This window comes from Saimiri boliviensis, chromosome 13 (genome assembly GCF_048565385.1).
Source record: "Saimiri boliviensis isolate mSaiBol1 chromosome 13, mSaiBol1.pri, whole genome shotgun sequence".
In the NCBI taxonomy this organism is placed as follows: domain Eukaryota; kingdom Metazoa; phylum Chordata; class Mammalia; order Primates; family Cebidae; genus Saimiri; species Saimiri boliviensis.
In genome coordinates, this window is record NC_133461.1 from 51,177,805 (window position 1) to 51,204,623 (window position 26,819).

The 26,819-nt window shown below is 38.0% G+C and overlaps 1 protein-coding gene across 2 annotated transcripts in view; it reads right to left on the reverse strand.

Annotated features, from left to right (window-relative positions):
* The window catches only part of TAF4B (TATA-box binding protein associated factor 4b), a 154,133-nt gene that overhangs the window by 28,096 nt on the left and 99,218 nt on the right, over window positions 1-26,819 (reverse strand). For both annotated transcript variants that reach the window (XM_074383657.1, XM_010335484.3), the window contains one exon: window positions 23,377-23,433. In XM_074383657.1, the coding sequence (XP_074239758.1) occupies window positions 23,377-23,433 (57 nt within the window). The remainder of the gene's footprint in view (window positions 1-23,376; window positions 23,434-26,819) is intronic.

Sequence of the window (26,819 nt, forward strand, 5' to 3'; positions counted from 1 at the left end):
TAGAATTACACATAATCTTTTTTTAATGGAGACAGTAAGGCTCTAAGTGGTTAGGACAACTTTATAAAAGGCACCATACAAGTAGTTAAGTAGTAGAAACAGCATGTGGAGTAAAGTGCTCTCATTAAAAACCTCTTCAGTACATCACACTTTCTCATTTGCAAATAAAAGTCTTAGATTTACTCTGCAATCTTAGCGGCAAAATCCTAAAGTGATTTAGTACTGTTTTGTTGTACAGCTTTCATCATATTTAATCAAGAATGCCCAAATCTACAGGGTATATGTTTTCATATATGGACAAAACTATACAGGGGTATGCATGAAAAATGTCCTATTAGAAGGCAGAAACTGCATTATTTCATTAAGGCAACTAAGTGTCAAATTAGGTATTCTGTTAAAAAACAACAGCCAGGCGCGGTGGCTCAAGCCTGTAATCCCAGCACTTTGGGAGGCTGAGGCGGGTGGATCACGAGGTCAAGAGATCGAGACCATCCTGGTCAACATGGTGAAACCCTGTTTCTACTAAAAATACAAAACATTAGCTGGGCATGGTGGCGCGGGCCTGTAATCCCAGCTACTCAGGAGGCTGAGGCAGGAGAATTGCCTGAACCCAGGAGGCGGAGGTTGCGGTGAGCCGAGATTGCGTCATTGCACTCCAGCCTGGGTAACAAGAGCGAAACTCTGTCTCCAAAAAAAAAAAAAAAAACACCACCACCACCACCAAGGTGAGAAAGTCAAAATAGAACACCACTATATAAATCCCTAAGCTTTTTCAGAAGAGAGGAATAATGTTCAATTCCCATCAAAACCTTATTATTAATATTAATACTACGGAAGGAAAAAAGGAAAGAACCTGGAGGTGGTTGACAGTCACATATTCAAACAAGATGGAGATAATCAACTGAAAGTAACCAGTTGAGAAACCCTATACATGTAAATATTCTTTCAAAAGAGCACTAACCAAAATTTTTTTAACACGTTTAAAAATAGAGCAAGATGAAAACAAAAAGTAGTTTGTGGTGTAATAGTCTTAAGGAGATACCAAGTACATAAATTCCACTTTAAGATAACTTCAGATTATTTTAATATTAGGGGAAAGACAATGAATAACTGAATAGGTAACTGAATCTTTAGTAAGGCAGAAAATAATTGCTATGTTCTGAATGTCTGTATCCCTCCAAACTTCTAATATTGAAATCCTAACATCCAGGGTGACTGGTATTAGGAGATGGGGCCTCTGGGAGGCAATTAAGTCATGAGGGTGAAGACTCAGTGCTCTTATAAAAGAGACTTAAAGCCGGGAACAGTGGCTCATGCCTGTAATCCCAGCACTTTGGGAGGCCAAGGTGGGCGATCACCTGAGGTTGGGAGTTCGAGACCAGCCTGACCAACATAGAGAAACCCCGTCTCTACTAAAAATACAAAATCAGCCAAGTGTGGTGGCACATGCCTGTACTCTCAGATACTTGGGAGGCTGAGAAAGGAGAATCGGTTGAACCCGGGAGGCAGAGGTTGCGGTGAGCCAAGATCACGCCATTGCACTCCAGTCTGAGCAATGAGAGCGAAACTCCATCTTAAATAACTAAATAAAGAGACTTAAGAGAAACCCCTCACCCCTTCCACCAGGTGATAACATAGTGAGGAAGCAGGCTCTAACCAGACACTGAACCTGCTGGCACCGTGATCTTGGACTTCCTAGCCTCTGTAACTGTGAAAAATAAAATTCTGTTGTTTATAAGTTATCCAGTCTATTTCATTATAGCATCCCAAATGAACTAAGACAAAAATTAATCAAAGAAAATGAACTAAGAACCCTTTTCCACTTGCTCCACAAATTATAGGAAGAAATCCTTTTAAATTGTGTGTTTACTTATAAATAAATTGTTAGAAAAGTGTTTTCAGAAGTTACCAAATACCTTTTGTTGCTGTTGGTCTTTTTAATAAAATATAGTTTTAGGGTCTAATGCCACCACAATTCAGAACTTAGGTGACAAAATAATGATTTTAGTTAATCTACCCTGCAGTACAAATCAAACAACAAACTATATTTTAAAGTCCTTCCCTGTAGAGAAATGGCATCTGCAGGATAGTCACACCAAACAAAAGGTTTTTAAACTGACCACTGTCTTCAAATTCCCCTACGTGTAGTATAACATTTTCTCCTATTTTGCAAATTATACTTTGGTTTTCTGAAGTCTCTCACACAAAATATCAGAAAAATTTTGCTAAAATCTAACAAAAATGGAAACTGACCGTAGTTTTCATTGGTCCTGTATTTATAACAAGCTTTCTCAAAACCAATGTATCTTGGCAAGCACAAAAGAGAAAAACCAGGCACTTTTAACCACAAAAGGAGGAAGTTTTGAACATTAATGCAAATCTGGCACATATCAAGGATAAAGACTACAATAAGTAACCTCAGTTCAATAAAAATAGCCACTGAGTTAGAGGCTTGCCTGTGGAAACAGAATTGCAAATGTTATGATTATCTATGCAGAAAACCCCAAGTTTTGGTCATGAAGTCCTTGCCTACACCTATGTCCTGAATGGTTTTGCCTAGATTTTCCTCTAAGGTTTTTATGGTATTAGGTCTGATGTTTAAGTCTTTAATCCATCTGGAGTTAATTTTGGTGTAAGGTGTCAGGAAGGGGTCCTGTTTCTGCTTTCTGCACATGGCTAGCCAGTTTTCCCAACACCATTTATTAAACAGGGAGTCCTTTCCCCATTGCTTGTTTTTGTCAGGTTTGTCGAAGATCAGATGGTTGTGGGTATGTTGTATTTCCTGTGAGGCGTCTGTTCTGTTCCATTGGTCTATATCTCTGTTTTGGTACCAGTACCATGCTGTTTTGATTACTGTAGCCTTGTAGTATAGTTTGAAGTCCGGTAGTGTGATGCCTCCTGCTTTGTTCTTTTTGCTTAGAATTGACTTGGCTATGCGGGCTCTCTTTTGGTTCCATATGAAGTTTAAGGTGCTTTTTTCCAGTTCTGTGAAGAAGGTCATTGGCAGCTTGATGGGAATAGCGTTGAATCTGTAAATTACTTTGGGCAGTATGGCCATTTTCACAATGTTGATTCTTCCTAACCATGAACATGGAATGTTTCTCCATCTGTTTGTATCCTCTCTTATTTCATTGAGCAATGGCTTGTAGTTCTCCTTGAAGAGGTCCTTTACGTTCCTTGTTAGTTGTATTCCTAGGTACTTTATTCTCTTTGTAGCAATTGTGAATGGCAGAAACGCCAAAAGCAATGGCAACAAAAGCCAAAATAGACAAATGGGACCTAATCAAACTCCACAGCTTCTGCACGGCAAAAGAAACAGTCAGTAGAGTGAATCGGCAACCAACAGAATGGGAAAAAATTTTTGCAGCCTACCCATCTGACAAGGGGCTGATATCCAGAATTTACAAAGAACTAAAACAGATCTACAAGAAAAAAACAAACAAGCCCATTCAAAAATGGGCGAAGGACATGAACAGATACTTTACAAAAGAAGACATACAGGAGGCCAACAAACATATGAAAAAATGCTCATCATCACTGGTCATCAGAGAAATGCAAATCAAAACCACATTGAGATACCATCTCACACCAGTTAGAATGGCGATCATTAAAAAATCGGGAAACAACAGATGCTGGAGAGGATGTGGAGAAACAGGAACACTTTTACACTGTTGGTGGGAATGTAAATTAGTTCAACCATTGTGGAAGACAGTGTGGCGATTCCTCAAGGACCTAAAAATAGAAATCCCATTTGACCCAGCAATCCCATTACTGGGTATATATCCAAAGGATTAGAAATCATTCTACTACAAGGACACGTGCACACGAATGTTCATTGCAGCACTGTTTACAATAGCAAAGACCTGGAACCAACCCAAATGCCCAACAATGATAGACTGGATAGGGAAAATGTGGTACATATACACCATGGAATATTACGCAGCCATCAAAAACGATGAGTTCACGTCCTTTGTAGGGACATGGATGAACCTGGAAACCATCATTCTCAGCAAACTGACACAAGAGCAGAAAATCAAACACCGTATATTCTCACTCATAGGCGGGTGTTGAACAATGAGAACACATGGACACAGGGAGGGGAGCACTACACACTGGGGTCCGTTGGGGGGAAATGGGGGAGGGGCGGGGGGTGGGGAGGTGGGAAGAGATAGCATGGGGAGAAATGACAGATACAGGTGAGGGGATGGAAGGCAACAAACCACACTGCCATGTGTGTACCTATGCAATAATCTTGCATGTTCATCACATGTACCCCGAAACCTAAAATGCAATTAAAAAAAAAAAAAAAAAGAAAACCCCAAGTTATCTATATATTTAAAAATCCTACTAAGAGTGATAAGTGAGTTTAGCAATATTACAGGATGCAAGGTTGACACATGCAATAAGTGACTTCTAAATACCACTAAGGTACAATTGGAAACTTGAAATTTGTTTTATATTATTTTATTTTACTTGGAGACAGAGTCTTGCTCCGTCGCCTGGAGTGCAGTGGCATGATCCCAGCTCACTGCAACCTCTGCTTCCCAGTTCAAGTGATTCCCCTGCCTCAGCCTCCCGAGTAGCTGGGACTACAGGAGCACACCACAACGCCAGACTAATTTTTTGTATTTTAGTAGAGACGGGTTTCACCACATTGGCCAGTATGGTCTCGATCTCCTGACCTCGTGATCCCCCCAACTCAGCCTCCCAAAGTGCTGGGATTACAGGCATGAGACACCACACCCGACCAACTTAAAAGTTTTAAATGCCATTTATAATTGCTCTCTCTCAAAGAAAATGCTGAGATATAAATATAACACATACGGGTATTTCTACACTATAAATTACAAAATGTCTATGACGGAAATAAAAATAAATACATAAATGGAGAGACATGCTGTGTCCAGGCTTGTACAGCTCAACAAAGATTTCAATTCTCTCCAAATTCATCTACAGACTTAAAACAATTCTAATAAAATTTTGTTGTGGATATGGATAAGTTGATTCTAAAGTTTATATGAAAAGAAAAACTAACTAGAATAGCTAAAACTATTTTTAAAGAAGGACAAAACTGGAAGAATCATCCCATGCAATATTAAGACTTCCTGTAAGGCGACAGTAATCAAAATACTATAATAATGGCAAAGAGACAGACACATAGGCTAATGCAGCAAAACAGAGAATCCTGAAGTAAGCAGCATATAAATATGGTCAATTGAGTTTTGGTCAGGTTGGAAAGGAATGCAGTCGAGAAATGACAAAAATTCTCTCCTTGACCAAACTTCTGAGCACTCTTCTCAACTAGGCCTGAACCTTGGCCTAAAAAGACTTGCAACAAAACATTAACACAGTTTTTAACAGCTCAAGGCTACCACCCTAGGATGACAATAACCTCCTTAAAGAGCCTAACTAACTGAAAAAAACTCAAGATTGCCAGAAGAATTTACTATTTGTTCCATTTAACATCTAATGATAAGGCCCCATCTTCCAGCCTGTATGGAAAGGAAGGAGCTGATTAAAGCATATTCTTACCACTTTAGTGTCTGGCATAGTCTTTTACACAAATGTTGTGGGGCTGGGCACTGTGGCTCATGCTCATAATCCCACTATTTTGAGAGTACAAGGTGGGCGGATCATTTGAGGTCAGAAGTTTGAGACCAGCCTGGCCAACATGGTGAAAAAACCTCAACCCTACTAAAAATACAAGAAGTAGCCAGGCATGGTGGTGGATTCCTATAATCCCAGCTACTTGGGAGGCTGGGGCAGAAGAACTGCTTGAACCCAGGAGGCAGAGGCTGCAGTCAGCCGAGATTGTGCCACTGTACTCCAGCTTGGGCGACAGGGTGAAACTCTATCTCAAACAAATAACCATCAAATGTTGTTGGGACAACTGTACATCCATGTGCAAAAAGGTTTTTAAAAAAATCAGTCTGAATCCAAACCTCACATCTTATACAAAAATTAACTCAAAATATAAATGTAAAATTATAAAAATGTTTTACAAAAAAACAGAAGAACATGGCTGGGGGGCCAGCAAAGAGTTCTTGAACATGACACCTAATTAATGTATATCTATAAAAGAAAAAACTGTCAAATTGGACTGCATTAAAATTTAAAACTTTTGCTCTGTGGAAGACACATTTAAAAGAATGGACAAGCTATTTTATTTCCATGTCTCCAATCTATTTGTCTTTCTTGCCTTATTGTACTGATAAGGAGCTAAACTATAACACTGAATGATAGTGGTAAAAGCAAATATCTTTGTCTTTTTCCTAATCATTGGAAGAAAGCACTCAGTCACCACTAACAATGGTATTAGGAGGGTTTTTAAAGCTATCCTTCATCAGCCTGAGGAAGTCTCTTCCTTTTAAAAATTTCTTACTTTAATAGAGATGGGAATCTCTATGTTGCCCAGGCTGGTCTTGAACTCCTGGTCTCAAGCTTTCCACCAGGCTTGGCCTCCCAAAGTGCTGGGATTACAGGCATGAGCCATCACACTTGGCCAACAAAATATCTTCTATTTTTAGATTCCTGAGAGTTTTTAATCATTAATGGATTTTAAATTTTATTAAACATATTTCTAAATTAATTGATAGGATCATATGGTGTTTATTAGACTATTAATATGATAGATTACACTAACTGATTTTCAAATATTAAAGAACCTTTTCATTTCTGGAGTATAATATACCTAGTCATGGTATATTATTCTTTTACATGTTCAAATATCAATACATTCTTTTTACATAAAATCTAAACTAGATTTGATTTGCTAACATTTTGTTTGGGATGTTTATATCTATGTTCATAAGAGATATTAGCCTGTACTTTTCTCATTTTTTAAACATCTTTGTGGGTTTAACTATTAGGGCAACAATGACCTCATAAAATGAACTGGAAGTATATATATATTTTTTGAGATGGAGTCTTGCTCTGTCGCCAAGCTGGAGTGCAGTGGCTCCATCTCAGCTGACTGGAATCTCCGCCTCCTGGGTTCAAGCAATTCCCCTGCCTCAGCCTCTCTAGTAGCAGAGACTACAGGCACATGCTACCATGTCCAGCTAGTTTTTGTATTTTTAGTAGAGACAAGGTTTCACCATGTTGGCCAGGATGGTCTCGATCTCTTGACCTCGTGATCCACCCGCCTCAGCCGCCCAAAGTGCTAGGATTACAGGCGTGAGCCACTGCACCCGGTGAACTAGAAGTATTTCTATCTCTTCTATTTTCTGGAAGAGGCTGTATAGAAGTGGTATTAATTCTTCTGTAAATGTTTGCTAGAATTTACTAAAAATTTGTGCCAATATCTCTCTTAGAGGGTTTTAATTACAAAATCAATTTGTTTAATAATTACAGAACTAAAAAAATTAAAAAGATTACAGAATTGTATCATCTTGGCTAAGTTCTGATAGTTTGTGCTTTTTGAGATACTGGTCATTTAATGTATCTAACTTGACAAACTTATGCACAGTTATTCGTTATATTTGCTTTTGGGGAGAGGGGTATCACTCTGTTGTCTAAGCTGGAGTGATCTCATCTTACTGCAACCTTTACCTCCTGGGCTTATAGAATCCTAACTCTGGAGGATGGGTCTCGGGGTAAGATTCCATGAGCCCAGGAGGCAGAGGCTGCAGCGAGCTGAGATCTCAACACTGCATTCCAGCCTGGGCAACAGAGTGGTATTAGTCATTTGTCTTTGTTTTTTCCTTTATTAGTCTTACTAAAGTCATCAATGTTGCTGATCAAAGAACCAGCTTTTGGGAACTTTTTTCCAGAGTCATTGATTAGTACTCAAAGATATGTGCTTCCTTCTGCTTGCTTTGCATCTATATTGCTCTTCCTATTCCAGTTTCTCAAGGAAGAAGTTTAAATTATTGATTTGAAACCTTTACTCTTTTCTAATATAAGCATTTTCTCCCATCTTGTTACTTTAGCTTACCTATATTATTACCTGTGATTTGAGTTGCATAAAGATATAGTTCCATTACAGATTTTTAATCCATTCTGATAGTCTCTATCTTTTAATCGGTATAGCTGAACCATTTACACTTCATGTAATAATTAATTATTAGATTCAAGTCTATCATTGTGTTTTCTGTTTGTTCCCTGGCTTTCATTTCTATTTCCCTTTTTCTACTTAGAGTTATTTGAACTTTTTAATATTTAAATTTATCTACTATATTTTTCATTATCTCTAAATTTTTTAGATTAATTTTAGTGGTGATTATAGGGATTATAATAGACATACTTAAATTTTCAGTCCACTCAGCTTCAAAATTTCACCACTTCAAGTGGAATATTAAAAACCTTGGCCATATATATGGCTCTTTATCCTCCACATTTTGCTGTAGTTGTCTTATATATTACATGTACATACACTGAAAATCTCTGGTGTTAACTTTTCTAATCCATGTATATGGTAAATCTCAATTTATCCTTAATGAATTTCACCAATCATCATTTTTTATGTAAGTCATGTGTATTTCATTAAACCTTTATTTGCATTTATATTTAAAACTATAGCTGATTACTAAATATTAATTTAATTTTTATGAAGTCTCACACATAATTGTACATATTTATGGGGACTTAGTGATACTGCAACACATATACAGTGATCAGATGAGGGTAATTAGTATACCCATCATCTCAAATATTTATCATATCTTTATGTTAAGAACATTCACTAGCCTCATTGTAGCTACTTGAAACCATGTTATCAACTGTAGCCATTCTACAGTGTTACAGAACTTATTTCTCCTATCTAGCTGTAATTTTGTACCCTTTAACAAATCCTTCCCTATCCCCCTTTCCGCCAGACCCTTTCCATCCTCTACTATTCTCTACTCTCCTTTTTACTTCTATAAGACCAACTTTGTTTTAGCTTCCACAGACCACTGAAAATATACAGTGTTTAACTTTCTTTTCCTGGCTTATTTTACTTAACATAATGTCCTCCAGGTTCCATCCAACGTTGTCATAAATGACAAGATTTCATTCTTTTTTATGGCTGAATAGCATTCCACTGTGTATCTATAGCACATTTTCTTTATCCACTCATCTGTTGTTGAACATATGTTGGCAATTATTAATATGTATAGTGCTGAAATGAACATGGGGATACAGATATCTCTTTGATATACTGATTTCTTTTTCTTTCCCAGTAATGGGATTGCTGGATCATATGGTAATTCTATTTGTAGTTTTAAGAGGAACCTCCATGCCATTCTCCAGTGGCTAGCTATACCAGTTTACATTCTCACTGACAGTGTTTAAGAATTCCCTTTTCTCTGAATCCTCAATAGCATTTTTAATTTTTTGTCTTTTTGCTAATAGCCATCTTCACTGCGGTCGAATTATATCTAGTTGTGGTTTTAATTTTAATTTATCTGATGATTAGTGACATAGACCATTTCTTCCTACACCTGTTAGCTGTTTCTGTCTTCTTTTGAGAAATGTCTATTCTAATCATTTGCCCATTTGTTTTTATTTCTATTTTTCTAGAGACAGGGTATCACTCTATTACCCAGGACAGAATGTATTGCCATGATCATGGCTCACAGCAGCCTCAACCTCCTGGGCTCAAGTGATCAAGCTACTTCAGCCTCCCAAGTAGCTAGAACTACAGGCCTATGCCACCATACCTGGCTAACCTTTAGTTTTAAGTTTTCTGTAGAGATGAGGGTCTCACTATATTACCCAGGCTGATCTCAAACTCCTGGCCCCAAGGGATCCTCTCACCTCTTACTTCTAAAGTGTTCAGAGTACAGGCATAAGCCATTGCACTTGGCTCATTTGCCAATCTGTTAATCAGACTGATTTTTGCTGTTAAGATGTTTGAGTTCTTTGTATATTCTGGATATTAATCCACTGTCAGATAAATAGTTTGCATATTGCCCCCATTCTGTTTTGTTTTTTTTTTTTTTTCCCGACTCTGTGGATTGTTTCCTTTGCTATGCAAAAGTTTTTCATTTAATATAATCTCATTTGTTTATTTTGGCTTTTGTTGCCTGTGGTTTTGAGGTCTTATTCATAAAATATTTTCCTGCACTTATGTCCTGAAGCATTTCCTGTTTTCTTCTAGTAGTTTTATAATTTCAGGTTTTACACTTAGATCTTTGAACCATTTTGACTTGATTTTTGAATAAGGTAGGAGGTGGAGGTCTACATTTATTCTTCTGCCTATGGATATCGTTTTCTCAGCACCATTTTTTAAAGAGAACATGCATTCCCTGTTGTGTGTTCCTGGCACTTTTGTCAAAAATATGTTGACTATAGACACCTCAATTAACTTCTGAATTCCCTATTCTGTTCAATTGGTCTATGTTTATGTTTGTTTTTATGCCAGTCGTAGGCTATTTCGGTGACTACAGTTTTGTAGTATATTTTGAAGTCTGAGAGTGCCATGCCTCCAGCTTTGTTCTTTTTTCTCGGACGGCTTTGGCTATTTGAGGTCTTTTGCAGTTCCATATGAATTTTCAAATTTTTCCTATTTCTGTGAACAATGACCTTGGTATTTTGATAGGGATTGCACTGAATCTGTACATTGCTTTGGGAAGCCTGGTCATTTTAACAATGTTAATTCTTTTGATCCATGAGCATGAGATGTTTGTACATTTGCTTGGATCTTCTTCAGTTTCTTTCATTAGTGTTTTGTAATTCTCCTTGCCCAGGTCTTTCTTCTCCTGGGTTAAATTATTTCCAGGTGGTTTTGTTTGTTTGTTTGTTTGTTTGTTTGTTTAGCAGAAATTTTAACTAGGCTTGCCTTCTTGGTTTTGTTTTTTCAGCTAGTTCATGGTGTACAGGAACACTGCTGACTTTTTTTTTTTAACAAAAAGCTGTATGCACTTACTGCATTTGCTGTCAGTCAGAATCCTTTGAGATGGCAATAATAGACACTGGGGACTTTTGGAAGGGGAAAGAAGGGACAGGAAAAAAAGTACTGAAAAACTAACTATTAGGTACTATGCTCACTACCTGGGAGCTGGGATCAATTGTACCCCAAACTTCAGCATCATGCAATATAATCACATTACAAACCTGTACATGTACCCCTGAATCTAAAATTAAGTTGAATTTATTTTTAATAAAATCCTTTGTTATTAAACAGTTTGATCCTTGGGTCAAGGTCTTAGCACACACATTGTATATATGGTTGCTTCAAAGACATGTATATTAATGCCTAGAGTTTTGAGGTGTGGAAGAAGCCACTGCCACATATATTACAGTTATGGGATTTCTCTTTAGTATGGCCGCTTTGAGATAGATTAATGCTTGAACAAATGATTACGGATTTGCCACACTCATCACATTTGGAAAGTTTCTCTGATGTTGTGTAAGTTCTCTGATGTCGTGCATGGTGTAAATTTTGACTGATGATCTTGCCACATTCATTGCAGTTTGTTTCTCTTCAATATGGATTATCTGATGTCTGGTGAAGTTTGGTTGCCAAGACAAGGACTTACCACTTTTATTATATTTGTAAGGTTTTTCTCACCCCTATGGATTTCCTGATATTTAGTAATGCTTGAATGCTCACTAAAGGCACTGACACACTTACTACATTTGTAAAGTGTCTCTGATGTTGTGTAAGTTCTCTGATGTCGTGCACTAGTACCTAGTGAGGTATGACTGCAGAAGAAAAAATTTCCCAGTCACCACATCAGTTTACACAAATGATTACTATTAATAAGTGAAGACATACTGCTGTCATTTTATTGATTGTTTTCTGGTTGTTTTGTATATCCATTGTATCTTTCTTCGTCTATTATTGTTTATTTTTATAGGTGGGTCATTTTCTGAAGTGATAAGGTTTGATTCCTTTCTACGTCTCTTTTGTGTATTGGTTCTACCAGTGAATTTTATAGCTTCATGTCCTTTCATGATGGTAGTTATCATCTTTTCACTTTCAAATGTAAAACTCACTTGAGTATTTCTTTCAAGGCCAGTCTAATGATGATGAATTCTCGGTTTTTTTTTGTTTTGTTTTGTTTTTATTATTGTTTGTGAGACATTTTATTTCTCCCTCATTTCTGAAGTATAGTTTTGCTGGGTATAAAATATTGTTGGCTGACATTTTTTTTTTTTAAGTTTCCCTTCCAGTACTTTGAATATATTATCCCATTTGCTCCAAGCCTGTATAGTTTCTGCTGAGAAATCCACTGTTAATCTAATAAGAATTTTTAAATTTGTGAATTCCCATAATTCTTCATTCTTTTTTTTTGGTCTGCCTGTGTTGCTTCAACCTCTTAAAGTTCAAAAATTCTTTCTTCTGCTTAGTATAGTGATTGTTGAAGGTCTCAATTGTATTTTTTATTTCATTCATTGAATTCTACAGCTGTAGGATTTCTGTTTGGTTCTTCATTATGGTATCTATCTCTTTATTAAATTTCTCCTTGACTTAGCTGGGCATGGTGGCACATGCTTCTAGTCTCAGATACTCAGGAGGCTAAGGTGGGAGGATGGCTTGAACCCAGAACTTCAAGTTACAGTGAGCTATGCTCAAGACACTTCACTCTAGCCTGGGTGACAGAGTAAGTAAAACCTTGTCTCTAAAACATAGAAATAAAAGCTGGGTGCCGTGACTCATGCTGTAATCCCAGCATTCTGGGAGGCCAAGGCAGGCAGATCACAAGGTCAGTAGTTCAAGACCAGCCTACCCAACACGGTGAAACCCCATCTCTGCTAAAAATACAAAAATTAGCCAGGTGTGGTGGCAGGCACCTGTAATCCCAGCTACTTGGGAGGCTGAGGCAGGGAACTGCTTGAACCCAGGAGGCAGAGGTAAGCCGAGATCACGCCTCTGCACTCCAGTCTGGGTGACATAACGAGACTCTGTCTCAAAAAGCGATAAATAAAAATAAAAATTTATCCATTCAAATTGTGAATTGTTTTCCTGATTTCACTGAATGTCTATCAGTATTCCGTATCTCACTGAGCTTAAGATTATTGTTCTGAATTCTTTTTCTGGCATTTTATATACTTCTTGATTAGCCTCTGTTACTGGAAAATATCTGTGTTCCTTTTCATTGATATTTATGTGTGGTTTTTCATGTTTGATGTATCCCTACATCGATTTCCATTCATGTGGTAGAAAAGTCCCTCTTCCAATTTTATGGAGTAGGTTTCACAGAGAAAGATTTACTTACATGAATGGGTGTTGGGGTATCAGTTTGTTGAGTCCTGGGTGGACACAGTAGTGTAGTTTCTTCAGCCGTAATCCATACTAGTGATATATGCAAATGTCTCAGTGGCCTGGGCTGAGTTTGTGGTGGAGGTGGTGCAGTTTTGCTGGGTGTGGACTTACTGGGCTGTTTCTCAGGTCAGAGGCATATACACGCACATGGTGGGTCCACCAACTTGGGGCTTGAATTTGGGCTACAGGGCTCTTATTCTGGCCAGGAGGCCATACACATAGTTGCTCAGCCGGCCCAAGGACATGTCTACAAGGCGCAGAGCTGCCTGACTGGCCTGAAGGCATGTCTGCTAGGATGGCTCAGTCTCTCAGGCCCAAAATGTAGGCTCATGGTTGTTCAGCTGACCATGGAGTCTGGCTGCCAGTGGAGCTGCTTTTCAGACCTTGATTGTGGTCACAGGGCTGTTGGGCAGACCAGCAGCTTACCTGCAGAAGGCAGGACATTGCAGGGCTATTTCTCAGGCCCTGAGCACAGGCACGTAGCCACATCATTGGTGCAAAAAAGTCTGTCAGCTGCTCAGAGGCTTGAAGGCCTTTCCCACTAAGGGGCAGGCATGCAGCAGTTTGGCCAGCTCAAGAACAGGTTCACCGTGGGTATGACTGCCAGACTATTCTTCTAGCTGGAAGTGAAGGTGGCAGGAGTGGGCTTCTCTTCTATGTAGGACCATCACAGCCAATCCTGGGCCCAGGCTCCATGCTGCTAGGGTTCTGGCATTCAGCCACAAGTGTGGACTTGGTGGAATGAAGATGGATGGAGCCCCAGTGCTGGAGAGGTGCAGTGCCTACTGACTCGTTGAGAAAGGCATACTCCAGAAGTGGCTCTGTTCTCAAGATGGTGCTGTGGTACAGCGAATTGGCTCACAGCGGTGGATGAAAGCTTGGCAGTGCACACCTTAGTGTTCCTAATTGGGGGCAATGCAGCTGTGTGAATTTGTGGTAGCTGTCTAAACTGAGTTCAGAGCTTTTGAGGACTCAGGGATTCTCCTGTAGTAAGGACTGTACATGTTTGTGGTGGCAATGGGGGCTGGCTAGGATATTCTGATTGCCTTTTCCCTGCTATGGGAAGTCTCTCTTGACTCCAGATCCAATCCAGGTGGGAAAGACAGGACTGCAGATGCTAGGTACCCTCATGCTGCCCTCCTGGACTTCTAATCATCACAGATGTGTGTGTCTCCATTCCCTCACTGCACTGTAGCACTCTCTTTGACATTCCAGTCAAATCCTATCTGTTTATTCATTGCCTTAGTCCTTTTTTGTGGAAGAGACAAGCACCAGGCTTCTCTAGTCAGCCATCTTGCCAATGTCAGTCCCCAAATCTGCTTTCAATTAAACATACTTTAATTCAAAAGCAGAAGAGGCTATTATGTTTTCCATTTCTATTGTGCTTCCTTCATTCCTGAAGTTCAGTTTTCCTTTGGTATCATCTGACTTCATTCTGAATAATTCCCTAATTCTCTTACAGCAACTTTGTTGGAAATGAATTTTCTTCCTTTTTCTTCACCAGAAAATGTCTTTATTTCACCTTCATTCCAGCAGGGTATTTTCATGAGGTAAAGGATTCTAAGTTGACAGTTCTTTTAAAAAATGTTAACCACTTTCTTCTGATCTCCACAGGTTTTAAATGTTTTGCCACTTTCTTCTGATCTCCACAGGTTTTTTTCCTTTAAGAAAAAACAGTTTTTCTATTTGCTTTCTCTTTTTCCATTTTTTTTTTTTTTTTTGGTTGCTCAGATTCAGATGGGATGCCATCTATTTGCTTTCTAATGAGAAATCTAGTGATTGCAATTATTGTTCTTCTATTGACATGTGTCCTTTTCTCTGGTTATTTTCAAGATTTTTATTTTCTACATCTATACAGTTTTCAGAGATTGATTATAATGTGAGTTGAATCTGGGTTTACTGACTGGGATAAGTGACTCTTTCCTGTCATTTTATCCTGCTATTCAGCTCATTCAGCTGAATGTGTTTTATTTTGGTTATTGTCATTTTCAGTTCCTAAATTTCCACTTTATTTTCTGGCCCTTTGCTGGAAGTTTCTACTTTTCCAATCATTTCAAGAGTGTTTATTATTGCTTCTTGGAGCATTTTTTATAGTAAAGTGTTTGTCAGATAATTCCAACATTTATGTTACCTTGGGGCTGGTATCTGTTGATTTTCTCTTCTCATAGGAGCTGAGATATTCCTGCTTCTTCATGTCCAGTAATTTTGGATTGTATCTGGAATATTCTGAATACAGTTGTCCCTTGGTATACACGGAGGATTGATTCTAGGATGCCGAAGTACACCAAAATCCACATATCTTCAGTTCTCAGTTGGTCCTTCAGAATTCGTGTATATGGAAAGTCAGCCCTCCACACATGTGGGCTTCACATCCCGCAAAGAGTGTATTTTCCATCCACAAGTGGTTGGAAAAAATCCACATATAATGGACCTGTACAGTTCAAACCTATGTCAACTGTATTACGTTATGAAACTCTGAGTATTCTAGAAATCCTTTAGAGAATGTTAATACCTTTGTTTTAGCATGCAGTCAACACAGGTTCAAGCCACAGATTCCAATGAGAGTTCTGTGGTCTGTGGCTACAACACCAGCTCAGTTTTCAAAGCTTTCACAATGCTAATTGGATATGTCCCACATGTGCATCCCCCAGTGGTCAATCTGGGACCTGGTGGTGGTTTGTTGATCCAGTTCTCAAAGGCTTTGGTATGCTCATTAGAGTAAGATCCACATATGACAAATGTGTAGTTCAGGAGCAGGTCTGGGAGTTTAAGACAATCACATGCGGTTGCTTTCCTGAGCTCCTCCCTCTCTGTCATCTTCTCAGTAATTTCTAGTTCCCTGGAGCTCCATCTGGCCAGAAAGCTGGGGCTTTGGCCCACTTTTCCACACACTTCTGTGATTGTATCCAGTTCCAGAAAAATGGGGGTAGGGAATGGAGGACAGCAACCTCACCACCAGTTCAAGTAATATTTGAATTCTTATCTTCTTCCCCAATCTGTTTACTATTTACCTTTCAATGTCCTCAAATAGCTGCTCCATGCATTCTGTCCAGATTTTATAGTTGTATTCAGTGGGAGAGAAAATATGAAGTGTTTTTACTACATCTTAACTGGAACTCTTTAAAGATAGTTTAGCCAGAATTCTGACAATTGGTTTCTATTATATGATATCCCAACTAGTCTTTGTTTAATAAAATGTAAGCTTGCTCGCTTACCAACACCAGCAACAGACACCTTGTTCCAAAGAGACCAAACAGGTTTGGCAGGTTATATTTTAAGAATACGCTTACTATTGCCTTATGGCTCATGGAAAAGGCAGAAAAAAAGCCTTCATTTCTCTTTTTACAGTCTCTCTGATTGGAAGCAGAAGTCTCTAAAATTCAAGATAGTGCCCTAAAGGGCAACTAAGCAACAGTAATTGAAGATTATTTTATTCCTGGTGTTCAATACTCATCTCCTCATTTAAAAGTACAACTCATGTTGGTACAGCCTTTAATCAAGACCCCAAAAAACATAAAGAGATTACCTTGACGATCACACAAGTACTCAGAGGTAAAGTTCAATAGAGGTACTTCTTGAAGCTAAGCACATAATTTTCAAAAATAAAAGAAAAACTAAAAATTATTGAAAGCAGAAACCAAAAGATTAAGCAGAATCGGAGGTGCTAGCTGAAGAATGAATAAACCAAGTTTTGTATTAGCTAACAGCAAGGACAGGAAAAGGGGTTCATTTAACAGAAAGAATCAAATTTATCTAGATAGTTATGACACAGACAATATGGGAAATCAAAAAATATGTTTCTTTCTCACGCTTAGGTAGCAATGAAAATAATCATACCATCAAATAGGAATGTTTGAAAAAAATCAAAAGAAATAAGAGAAACAAAGTTTATCACACCAGGTTTTGAACTCAGAATACAAAGAACTAAGAATAACATCCTGTTGATTTCATAATGAAAGTTAAGTACACATAAAGGTAACAATAAAACCCTAACACCAAACAATGGAAACATTTTAAATAGTAAAAATTTAAATTAAATTAGATATACTTTGGAAAATTTCATGGATCTAACTCTAAAATTCTTAACAAAGCTTATAATTACATCTGAATCATTACTATAAAGATCAAGTTTACCAGGGAATGCAAAGTTAAATCCTAAAATAAACAAAGCAAACGGAAAAAAATAAAAATAAAAACTGCTAAACCTTAACAGCTGAATCTAAGCCAAAGGAACCTAAAAGACAAGATGCGAGTTTTTATTTCTTTTCCTTTTTTGAGTCAGAGTCTCACTCTGTTGCCAGGCTGCAGGGCAGAGGCACGATCTTGGCTCGCTGCAACCTCTGCCTCCTGGATTCAAGTGATACTCCTGCCTCAGCCTCCCAAGTAGCTGGGACTGCAGGTGTGCACCACCATGCCCAGCTAATTTTTGTATTTTTAGTAGAGACGCGTTTTTACCAAGAGACGCGTTTTTACCACGTTGGCCTGGATGGTCTAGATCTCTTAACCTCGTGATCGGCCCACCTTCAACTCCCCAAGTGCTGGGATTATAGGCATGCCCGGCCAAGCTGCAAATCTTTTTTAAAAATCACCATTCCACCTTATCTAAACTTCAAAGATACCACAACAGAAATGTAACATCTTTTTTTAAGCCCTTAAATACAATTATTAGGCAGTCATCCCACCAAATGAAACAGTTTAGAATCTGTTTTTTCTTCCTAACCACTAAGGCAAGTTATTATGATACCAAGACACTGCCCAGAACATCTGAGATTCCTGGAATTTGATATGTAAACTCTGGTGCCTCAACCCTACTCATCCATCCCTACCTCCCTGAAAAAATGTTATATTCCTCATAATCTCAATTAGACAGCTCTCTTTAACTGAAAGCAATAACATTTGATTTATAAACTGTGTAAAATATAAATGTTCAACAGTTATTCTATATTAAAATCATTTTTTTTTTTACCCAGTTGTCACCCTTACACTCTTTTATCTTCTCATTTTCTTTCCAGTCCTCTGGAAAGAAAGAAATAACATTCACGGTCTCTCAAATCTAAATCTAAGAGCATAATAATATCTATCTTAAATGTTACTACAGTTAATGTTTTTAAGCTACTAATTTTTTTCTTTTGTGCCTCACCTTCCCCTAAATTTTGTATTATAAGTGGAATTATGACAATTTTGTATTATAAGCGGAACAGGTATCGTTGAATTCATTTTAAATACAAGGAAACAGAGGTAAGTTCAAAGAATTAAAGTAACTTTCCCCAAAGCAAGCATTTGATAATGGCAGGCTGAATCTAGAATCCAAGACACTTTACTTCCAGTTCAATGCTATATTTTTTTAAATAGGCATTTTTCTACTAAGAGAAAAGTCTCTCAAAACACAGAGATCCTACACATCAAAATAAAGTATGTGTGCAATCTTCTTGTGAATCTCTAATATTTTCTTTTCCATTTAAGGTATACCAGTAAAGAAATACTACCATTAAAGTTATCTTTAACTTTATATATTTTCAAATTTCATTTTAAAAATATACCGTGCAGTTCTCATACCTAAATATTTTCTAATCTGTAATGAGCCTTATGATTCAGTATTTTATTTCTTGTACAATGTTTTATGAAGAACTGTACTGACAGTTTTTATAACCTATTATTTTCTATAAACAAAAATCCCCGAAACTTCAGGATACATGGTTTCTAATCTGGTCTGCATTTTAATCATTTAGTACTTATTCTTTTGCCTAGTTCCTAAAGGTTGCACTGTGACGCAAACACAAAAGGTCTTGAATTCCTTTTTCTCCCCCACCATCCGATAACAAATCAAAGTGGAATGCTAGGAATTGTTAAAAGGAAAGTAAATGAATTCTTTGTCTCACCCTCTGCACAGATGCACTGAACTCACACATTTCCCAAAGGAGAAAGAAGAAATCCAAAAGGAAGTAAGGGTCACAAAATATATAACAATTAAATAAAAATGTTTGAACTGCAAAGTGAGACAGCTAGCTCTACAAAATTCTGGATGATGGGCTAAGAAAAGAAAATACTGAGGGCTAGATTTTAATCTAGGACATACAACACACATTTCATACAAGGTTGCAGCTGCATTAAACAAAGACATGCCTGCTTGTCTGAAGTTAGAGTCTGGCAATTAGTAATCTATTTATAATAAAATTTTCAGCAGGGCACAGTGGCTCACATCTGTAATCCCAGAACTTATGGAGACTGAGACAGAAGGATCTCTTCACGCCACAAAATCAAGATTAGCCTGGGCAACACTGGAAGACCCCACCTCTACAAAAAAAATTAAAAATTAGCTGGGTGTGGTGGCATATACCAGTGGTCCCAGCTACTTGGTAGGCTGAGGTAGGAGGACTGCTTGAGTCCAGGTCAAAGCTGCAGTGAGCTGAGACCACGCCACTGCACTCTAGCATAGGTGACAGAGCAAGACCCTTCTCCAAAAAAACAAAAAAGTTCACAAAGAGATGGTTAAATGCAAGAATCCCAGTACTAATATTTTAGGAAAAGTATCTAGAAAAATTCTAATCATTTCAGAATTTGAAAGGGCTAGTATTGAAAATATAAAGTTATAATAGCGAGAAAAAGAGAAAGGATGCTTATAATGTTTTTTTAGGCAACAGAGAAAGGGAAGGAAGACAGCCCTTAGTTGAAAATAAAACCTCTGAATTACAGGAATATCCACAGACATATCAGCTGGTTTTCAAATAGACAAATAACCTGCTAGGTCAATAAGAACACTATGCAGCAGAAAATTCCTCAATGGAGTGAGATTAGGCCAATGGCCAACCCAAAGGCAGTCTAAGTGCCAAAAGAGAATGACAAAATTGAAAAAAGTTGACAGGAAGAATGAAAAGTAATTATTTGACATTTTTATAAAAACCTGTCCATTTTAACACAATTTGTCCTTACATCTGGAAAGCAAAGATGAACAGCATCTAAAACTTTATTAGAGAAAAGAAAAACTACAGGAGAAATGATCTGGGCGCAGTGGTTCACCCCTGTAATCCCAGCACTTTGGGAGGCCGAGGTGGGCAGATCACCTGAGGTTGGGAGTTCAAGACCAGCCTGACCAACATGGAGAAACCCTGTCTCTATTAAAAATACAAAATTAGCTGAGCGTGGTGGCACATGTCTGTAATCCCAGCGACTCATAAGGCTGAAGCAGGAGAATTGCTTGAACCCAGGGGGTGGGGGTTGCAATTGTGGATAGCGCCATTGCACTCCAGCCTGAGCACAAGAGTGAAACTTGTCTCAAAAGAAAAAAAAAAAATTCTAGCCTCATTCTAACGCCGAGGCTGGAATTCATTGGTGCCATATCGGCTCACTGCAATGTCTGCCTCCCAGAGTCAAGCAATTCTTGTGTTTCAGGCTTCTGAGTAACTGGGATTACAGGTGTGCACCATCATGCCCAGCTAAGTTTTTGTATTTTTAGTAGAGATGGGATTTCACCATGTTGCCCAGGCTGGTCTTGAACTCCTAAGCTCAGATGATCCACCCACCTCAGCCTCCCAAAGTGCTAGGATTACAGGTGTGAGCCACCACGCCTGGCCTAAAAATTCTAGCCCTTAACAGTTGAAAGCAAATATGGATAAGATTATGTATGAATGAAGGGGATTCAGATTGATTTAATATTCATATGAAAAACACCACTGCTGAAAAATTTCTCAGCATAAATAAAGCCTACAGCTTCTTTAAACAGTTCTTTGAAGATCTGCATTCATAAGACAGCCAGTCTTTTATTCTTTCCTATGACAAGCCTGGTAGGTAGGTAGGTAGGTAGGTAGGTAGGTAGTTACCTCAAAAGGGAAAACAAATCAGTTCTAAAACAAGCACGCATAAGGCATCTATGCTAAAAAAAATTTCACAAGTGAACAAAGAAAACTTCTCAGACAGCCAAATACCAAAAATTCACAAATCAAAGCATCATAGTTTATACCTGCATGATGGTGATTAGTGCATCCCAAATGCTAACCTCACAAATTACCATATAAGCAAACAATCCAACTCTATATTAAGATATGGGCAATATTTATGCAACCAAACAAAATACACTGTCACTGCATGCTTGATTCTGAACTAGAGCCCCTTAGAAAGGGCAGGAGGATGACAAAAAAATGACAATATTAGAATTTCACCAAACATTTGCAATACAGAGCAGCTCTGTTCTTGGAAAGGGGCCAATGTATTTGATTCCTTTTTTTGATCAAAGAGGATTTATGATAGGAAGCAACTAGAAAACTTGCAAAATATTTCAGAAAGAAATTATATTGAGTTCCTTTATCCTTGCTTGGAAAAAGAAATAAGTGGAGGTGCAAAGGAAGAGAAAAACACAGGTTTGCTACCACCTGTTCTCATTAAAAGAGGCTTTTTTGTGGGGGTGGGGGGAGGCACATTTCCTCTCACAGTTTTCTTTGAAAAATGTTGTCCACCTATTCATCCCTTAGGGAATTATGAAACAACATACGAAAATAAAATGCAAACAAAAACAAAACCATCTCATACAAAGCTGAAGGAAAAATTATTCTAACATTCAGATGCTCATGAAAGTTTATGAAGGACAGGCAGGGTAAGGTTAAAAGCGTAAGCTTTCTGTTGCATATTTTCCAAAAAGGGAATGCAATTAGAAGATAAGCATCTAGTCAGTCCTTAATTAAAACAAGGTGGGATACCCATGATTCAGAGGAACAGTAGGTTGCCCATCCTTAAATAATCTATCCTCATGCCAGGTTTGCTTAAAAAGAATTATAGATACAGTTCTCATACTAATATTTTTAGATACATTTTCCGCTGGAAAGACATATAGTATGAGGAATATTTTGTTGCCGAAAATAAATCATTTCTGCTTTCAACTTTTTAAAGTGTTCTCCCTTTCCAATGTTCCCTATCCCAATTCTGAAATTCCACCTAAAGTTCATGTATTTTCCTTCTCTATGTTAATGAAAACACACCACATTGATTGTAAGAATCTTACTAGATTTCCAGTTGTTTTGCCTCAATTCCTACATTAATCCAAACAATAAGGGCCTTTAAAACATTCATAAATAACCTGCTGCTGCTGCACCTAGGAGCCAACTGCAACAATGTTGAGCAATAACAAATTTCATAGTTCAAGAGGCACAGTTAAGGGAAAAGGTTGCTCAGAAAATCACTCTTATTTAGCACAAAGATCCTTAAAAATTGCATGAAATCAGCGAAGTAACTATAGAAACCAATTTCTTCAGCTCCATATCACACGTCTCACACCTCAATTGTCTTTATTATCGTCTGCTGTCAGATCCTTAATCAGAAATGTGAACAGGCTTGATGATTTATTCAGGAGGGAAAAGAATCTGTAGGTCAAGTGAAAAATTTCACACACACACCCATACACACACTGCATCTTCAACCTTAGGTACTTTCATTTCATTCTGTTCTCAGCAGCTCTGGGGGCAACTCCAGTGAGATCCAATATTAAGGCTCAATTAAAATAAGCTCCAATTAGTGGAGCTTTTTTCTCTGGGGCTAGAAAAGTCAGGAAATGGATATTGGGAAATGTAAAAAGTCAGCTACTGAGAGGAGGCTGCAGACATAAATGAACTTATTTGTTGATTTCTACAGTTGCTATGCAGAAGCCTCTGGGAGTAAAAGCTTAACCAGTCTAAGCTATAAACTAAAACCCCTGCAGCTAAACATGAACTGTGTGAAACAAGGGCTCCATTCCAGAACAGAAAACTGCTGGGCCCAGAAAATTAAAAGCCAGAGGCATTTTCCATTTAAAACTAAATCCCAGTACCGCCTCCCAGCCAAAGAATTATAAGCAGTATCAGATTTACAAAACGAACAATTACCCTGGAAAAATGTAGCCTATTGTACAGTCCCAGATGCTAAATCTCAAAAGTTTCCTTTTTTTAAATCTCACATTATATTCCTCCAAGTATACTGCTGTAGTTTACAAAGAGCCATTTCGAGACAGGCCTAAGCCTTGAAAATAAATTTTAAAAAGAGAGCACATAACTCATTGACCTCATTTGAAGTACTGCCCTTGCCTTTAGCAGTTCCTGTCCTTCCCCAAGGCTTCTGCAAATGGTATGCAACAGCAAAATAAACCCTGACCTAATTGCCAGGAGAGAGCTGCCAACCTTCCCTCAAACACAAAGACAAGCATGGTAACTTGAAAGTCTTACCTCTTTGGCTTTCTGCTTTAATCTCAGCTGTTCTGGATCTTCTTTATTAGAACGACTCTATCAAAGGAAAAGAAAATTTTAATAGAAATTACTAGCATCTAAACACTATAGTTGCCATTAAATATTTAATAAATGACAATTTTCTCTTGTGATTGAATATCTTAGCTCCAGGGGAAAACGCCTCAATCCAGTTTAGCTGCACTCCCACCCTGGTTTCCCCCACCCCCTCATCATCTGGGCTGGCTGCTGCAGTTCTAGCCTGGAGGAAGCTTATACTGAAAATGATGCTAACAATGTCAGTCAGGTCCAGTTGAGGCATGACGTTGTTCTTGCTGGAACACTGAGAACTAAAAAATTGATGGTACAGATGAAGGAAAAGAAAAAAAGAATAATCGTTGGTTTAAATGAATAAAAACAACCAATACTGGCTGATTTTCAAGTGAAGCCAATTTGGGAAAATGGTATTTCAAGGACTATAAAAATCAAGAACCTGACTAACCTTGAACCAAATTGCTCTCTTTAAAGGCATAATTTCTAAAATTATAAGTAGAAAATACACTCCAGTATTTTAATTAAAATATCTTATCATCTTTGGGTCCTCTACGGCACTTAACAGAATGCTGTGCACAAAGTTCAATAATTTATTGGATGTCGCTTTCCATAGTACAGGACTGGCATAAGAAGAGAGCCGTCTTCTATGTATCAAGCTATGATGGAACAAAGGGTGAGGAACTTTATTTCTGACACATAAACATCTGTCCACTGGAAAACATGTTTGGGATATGTGTATCCTTTTTCTCATGCCAAAGTTATTTAACCGCTTATAAATCTGAATATTTGTTCTATAAAATGCAACCTTAACTAAGTAAGCTAATACCTAGATAGCTAACTAAATAAAAGCTAAAAGTATTTCATATTTACTAAGTTTACCTGACACATTTATTGATTTACCAGTACCTTTGGTTAAAGGAAAATATAAGACATTATCTTTAAATTTGAGTGCCTACTAATTTCAAGTATCTTAAATATCTACACAAATTCAACCCAAAGCTGGTAAAACTTTTCTTCATTTTAGTCCCCAATCTACTAAGACATTTCATTTCAAAGTAAGATAAACTCTTTTGTTACTCTAGCTATAGTATCAGCAGAGAATGAGTCTGTATGTATGTATTTATATTAAAATATGCATTATGTATATAATATATGTAGGTGTGTATAACATATTTTGCCCCAATATAAAATGGGCACATTTCGGTTATCAAGTCTTTGTCAGTGATCCAGTATTTATTGGTCATCCATAGTACAGATTCTACTCTGTATGCCAATGTTCTAGGCCTTGGAGACACATGATATAAGGAGACAAAGTAACTGTAATAATTCAAGTAACTTACATTTTAAGAAGAGAAAAATAAAAATTTTATAAAAATGAAACACATTTATGATATGTAAAACATTAGTGCTATAAAGGAGATTAAAGAGGCCTGAGGTAGTGGCTCACACCTGTAATCCTAATACTTTGGGAAGCCAAGGTGGGAGAACTGTTTGAGTTCAAGTTCCAGACCAGCCTGTGTAATGCAGCAAGATACCATTTCTACTTAAAAACAAAAACAAAAACAAACAAACAAACAAAAATCAGGCATAGTGACACATGCCTATTGTCTCAGCTATTAGGCAGGCTGAAGTGGGTGGGTAGGCCTGCAGTGAGCTATTATCATGCCACTGCACTCCAGCCTGGGTAACTGAATGAGACCCTGTGTCAAAATAAAATAAATTTAATTTGGGTGTGGTGGTGTGCACCTGTAGTCCTAGCTACTTGGGAGGCTGAGACCCAAGAATCGTTTGAACCCAGAAGGCAGAGGTGGCAGTGAGCTGAGATAGCACCACTGCACTCCAGCCTGGGTGTGAGAGTGAGACACCCAGTTGCTTTCGTAGACTGCACTAAAGCAACTGTTATGAAGAAGAGGCTGACTAGAAAGAAGTCATAGCATATTGGACTAGCTTCATTGCACAGAAGCTGATAAACGGTTGCATTCAAAACATATCTTTGCAGGTAAAGCTGATTAGATTTGTTGATGGGCTGGATATAGATTATGAAGTAAAGAGAAAGAGGAATCAAGGATGACTCCTGGGATTTTGGCCTAAGCAACTTGGAGGACGGTAATTGCAAATAACCTTTTTTTTTTTTTTTTTTTTTTTGAGACCAAGTTTCACTCTTGTTGCCCAGGTTGGCTGGCAATGGCCCAATCTTGGCTCACTGCAACTCCGCCTCCCGGGTTCAAGCAATTCTCTTGTCTCAGCCTCCTGAGTAACTAGGGTGACAGGCGCCTACCACCATGCCAGGCTAATTTTTGGTATTTTTAGTAGAGATGGGGTTTCACCATATTGGCCAGGTTGGTCTCCAACTCCTGACCTCAGGTGATCTGCCCACCTGGGCCTTCCAAAGTGCTGGGATTACAGGTGTGAGCCCCACCATGCCTGGCCGGCAACTGCAACTTTCTAAGAGAATAGAGATCTAAGGAAAAGCAGACTTAGGGAAAGGGAACTCAATGGTCAGTTCTGGATGCCTAATTAGAAGTCTAATACCCTAAGTTGGTGCAAGTTTGGCACATTCAAGGAAAAGAAAGGTCAATGTGGCTGGAGCAGAGTAGGTGAGTGCCAAATAACATAAGGCCTTTTAAAATTTGGTAATAAGAACTTTACATTTTAAATTCTACAGGAACCCACTGAAGGCTTTTAAGCAACAGAGACACACATGACTATAAAAACATTATTCTGACCATAGTAGGAGAAATAGAATGGATTGTAGAAGGAAAAGAGGATCAGTTATAAGACAGTATAAAAGTCCAAACGAAAGATGAATTAGACTAGAGTAGTGACAACAGTGATAAAGAGAAGCTGGATACATAAGATAGGAGGTGATTTGGATGTGGGGAGAGAGGAGACATAGAATGGAGGTAAAGATGACTCCTTTGTTTTTTGGCTTGAATGTCTGGACAAATGATGGTGTCATTTATTGAGTTAGGAAAATCTATGACAGTAAAAGGTATTTAGACGGGAGAAGAATAACAGGAGCCCTTTTGGACACACTAATTTTGAAATAACCATTAGCCAATGAAGTCATGTCAAGCAGGCAGTTAATGATATGAGTCCAAATTTTCAGAATGCAGGCTAAATTGGAGATACAAACTTAATAGAGAATAAAGACAGAGAAGGTGCATAGGATTGAAAGCTATGAAATCCAATATTTAGATGTCTGGTAAAGAAGGAAAAGCCAAAGGAGATAAAGAGCAAGTATTATTATATCCAATAATAACTAAACTAGCATTTAACAGTTTATGACCTTGTTTACAACACAGTAAGTGGAAATAAAACACCAATAAACCACCTCATTACAATGACTAAGTGCTCACTTATAACACTTGAGGGCTCAAGAAAGAGCAACT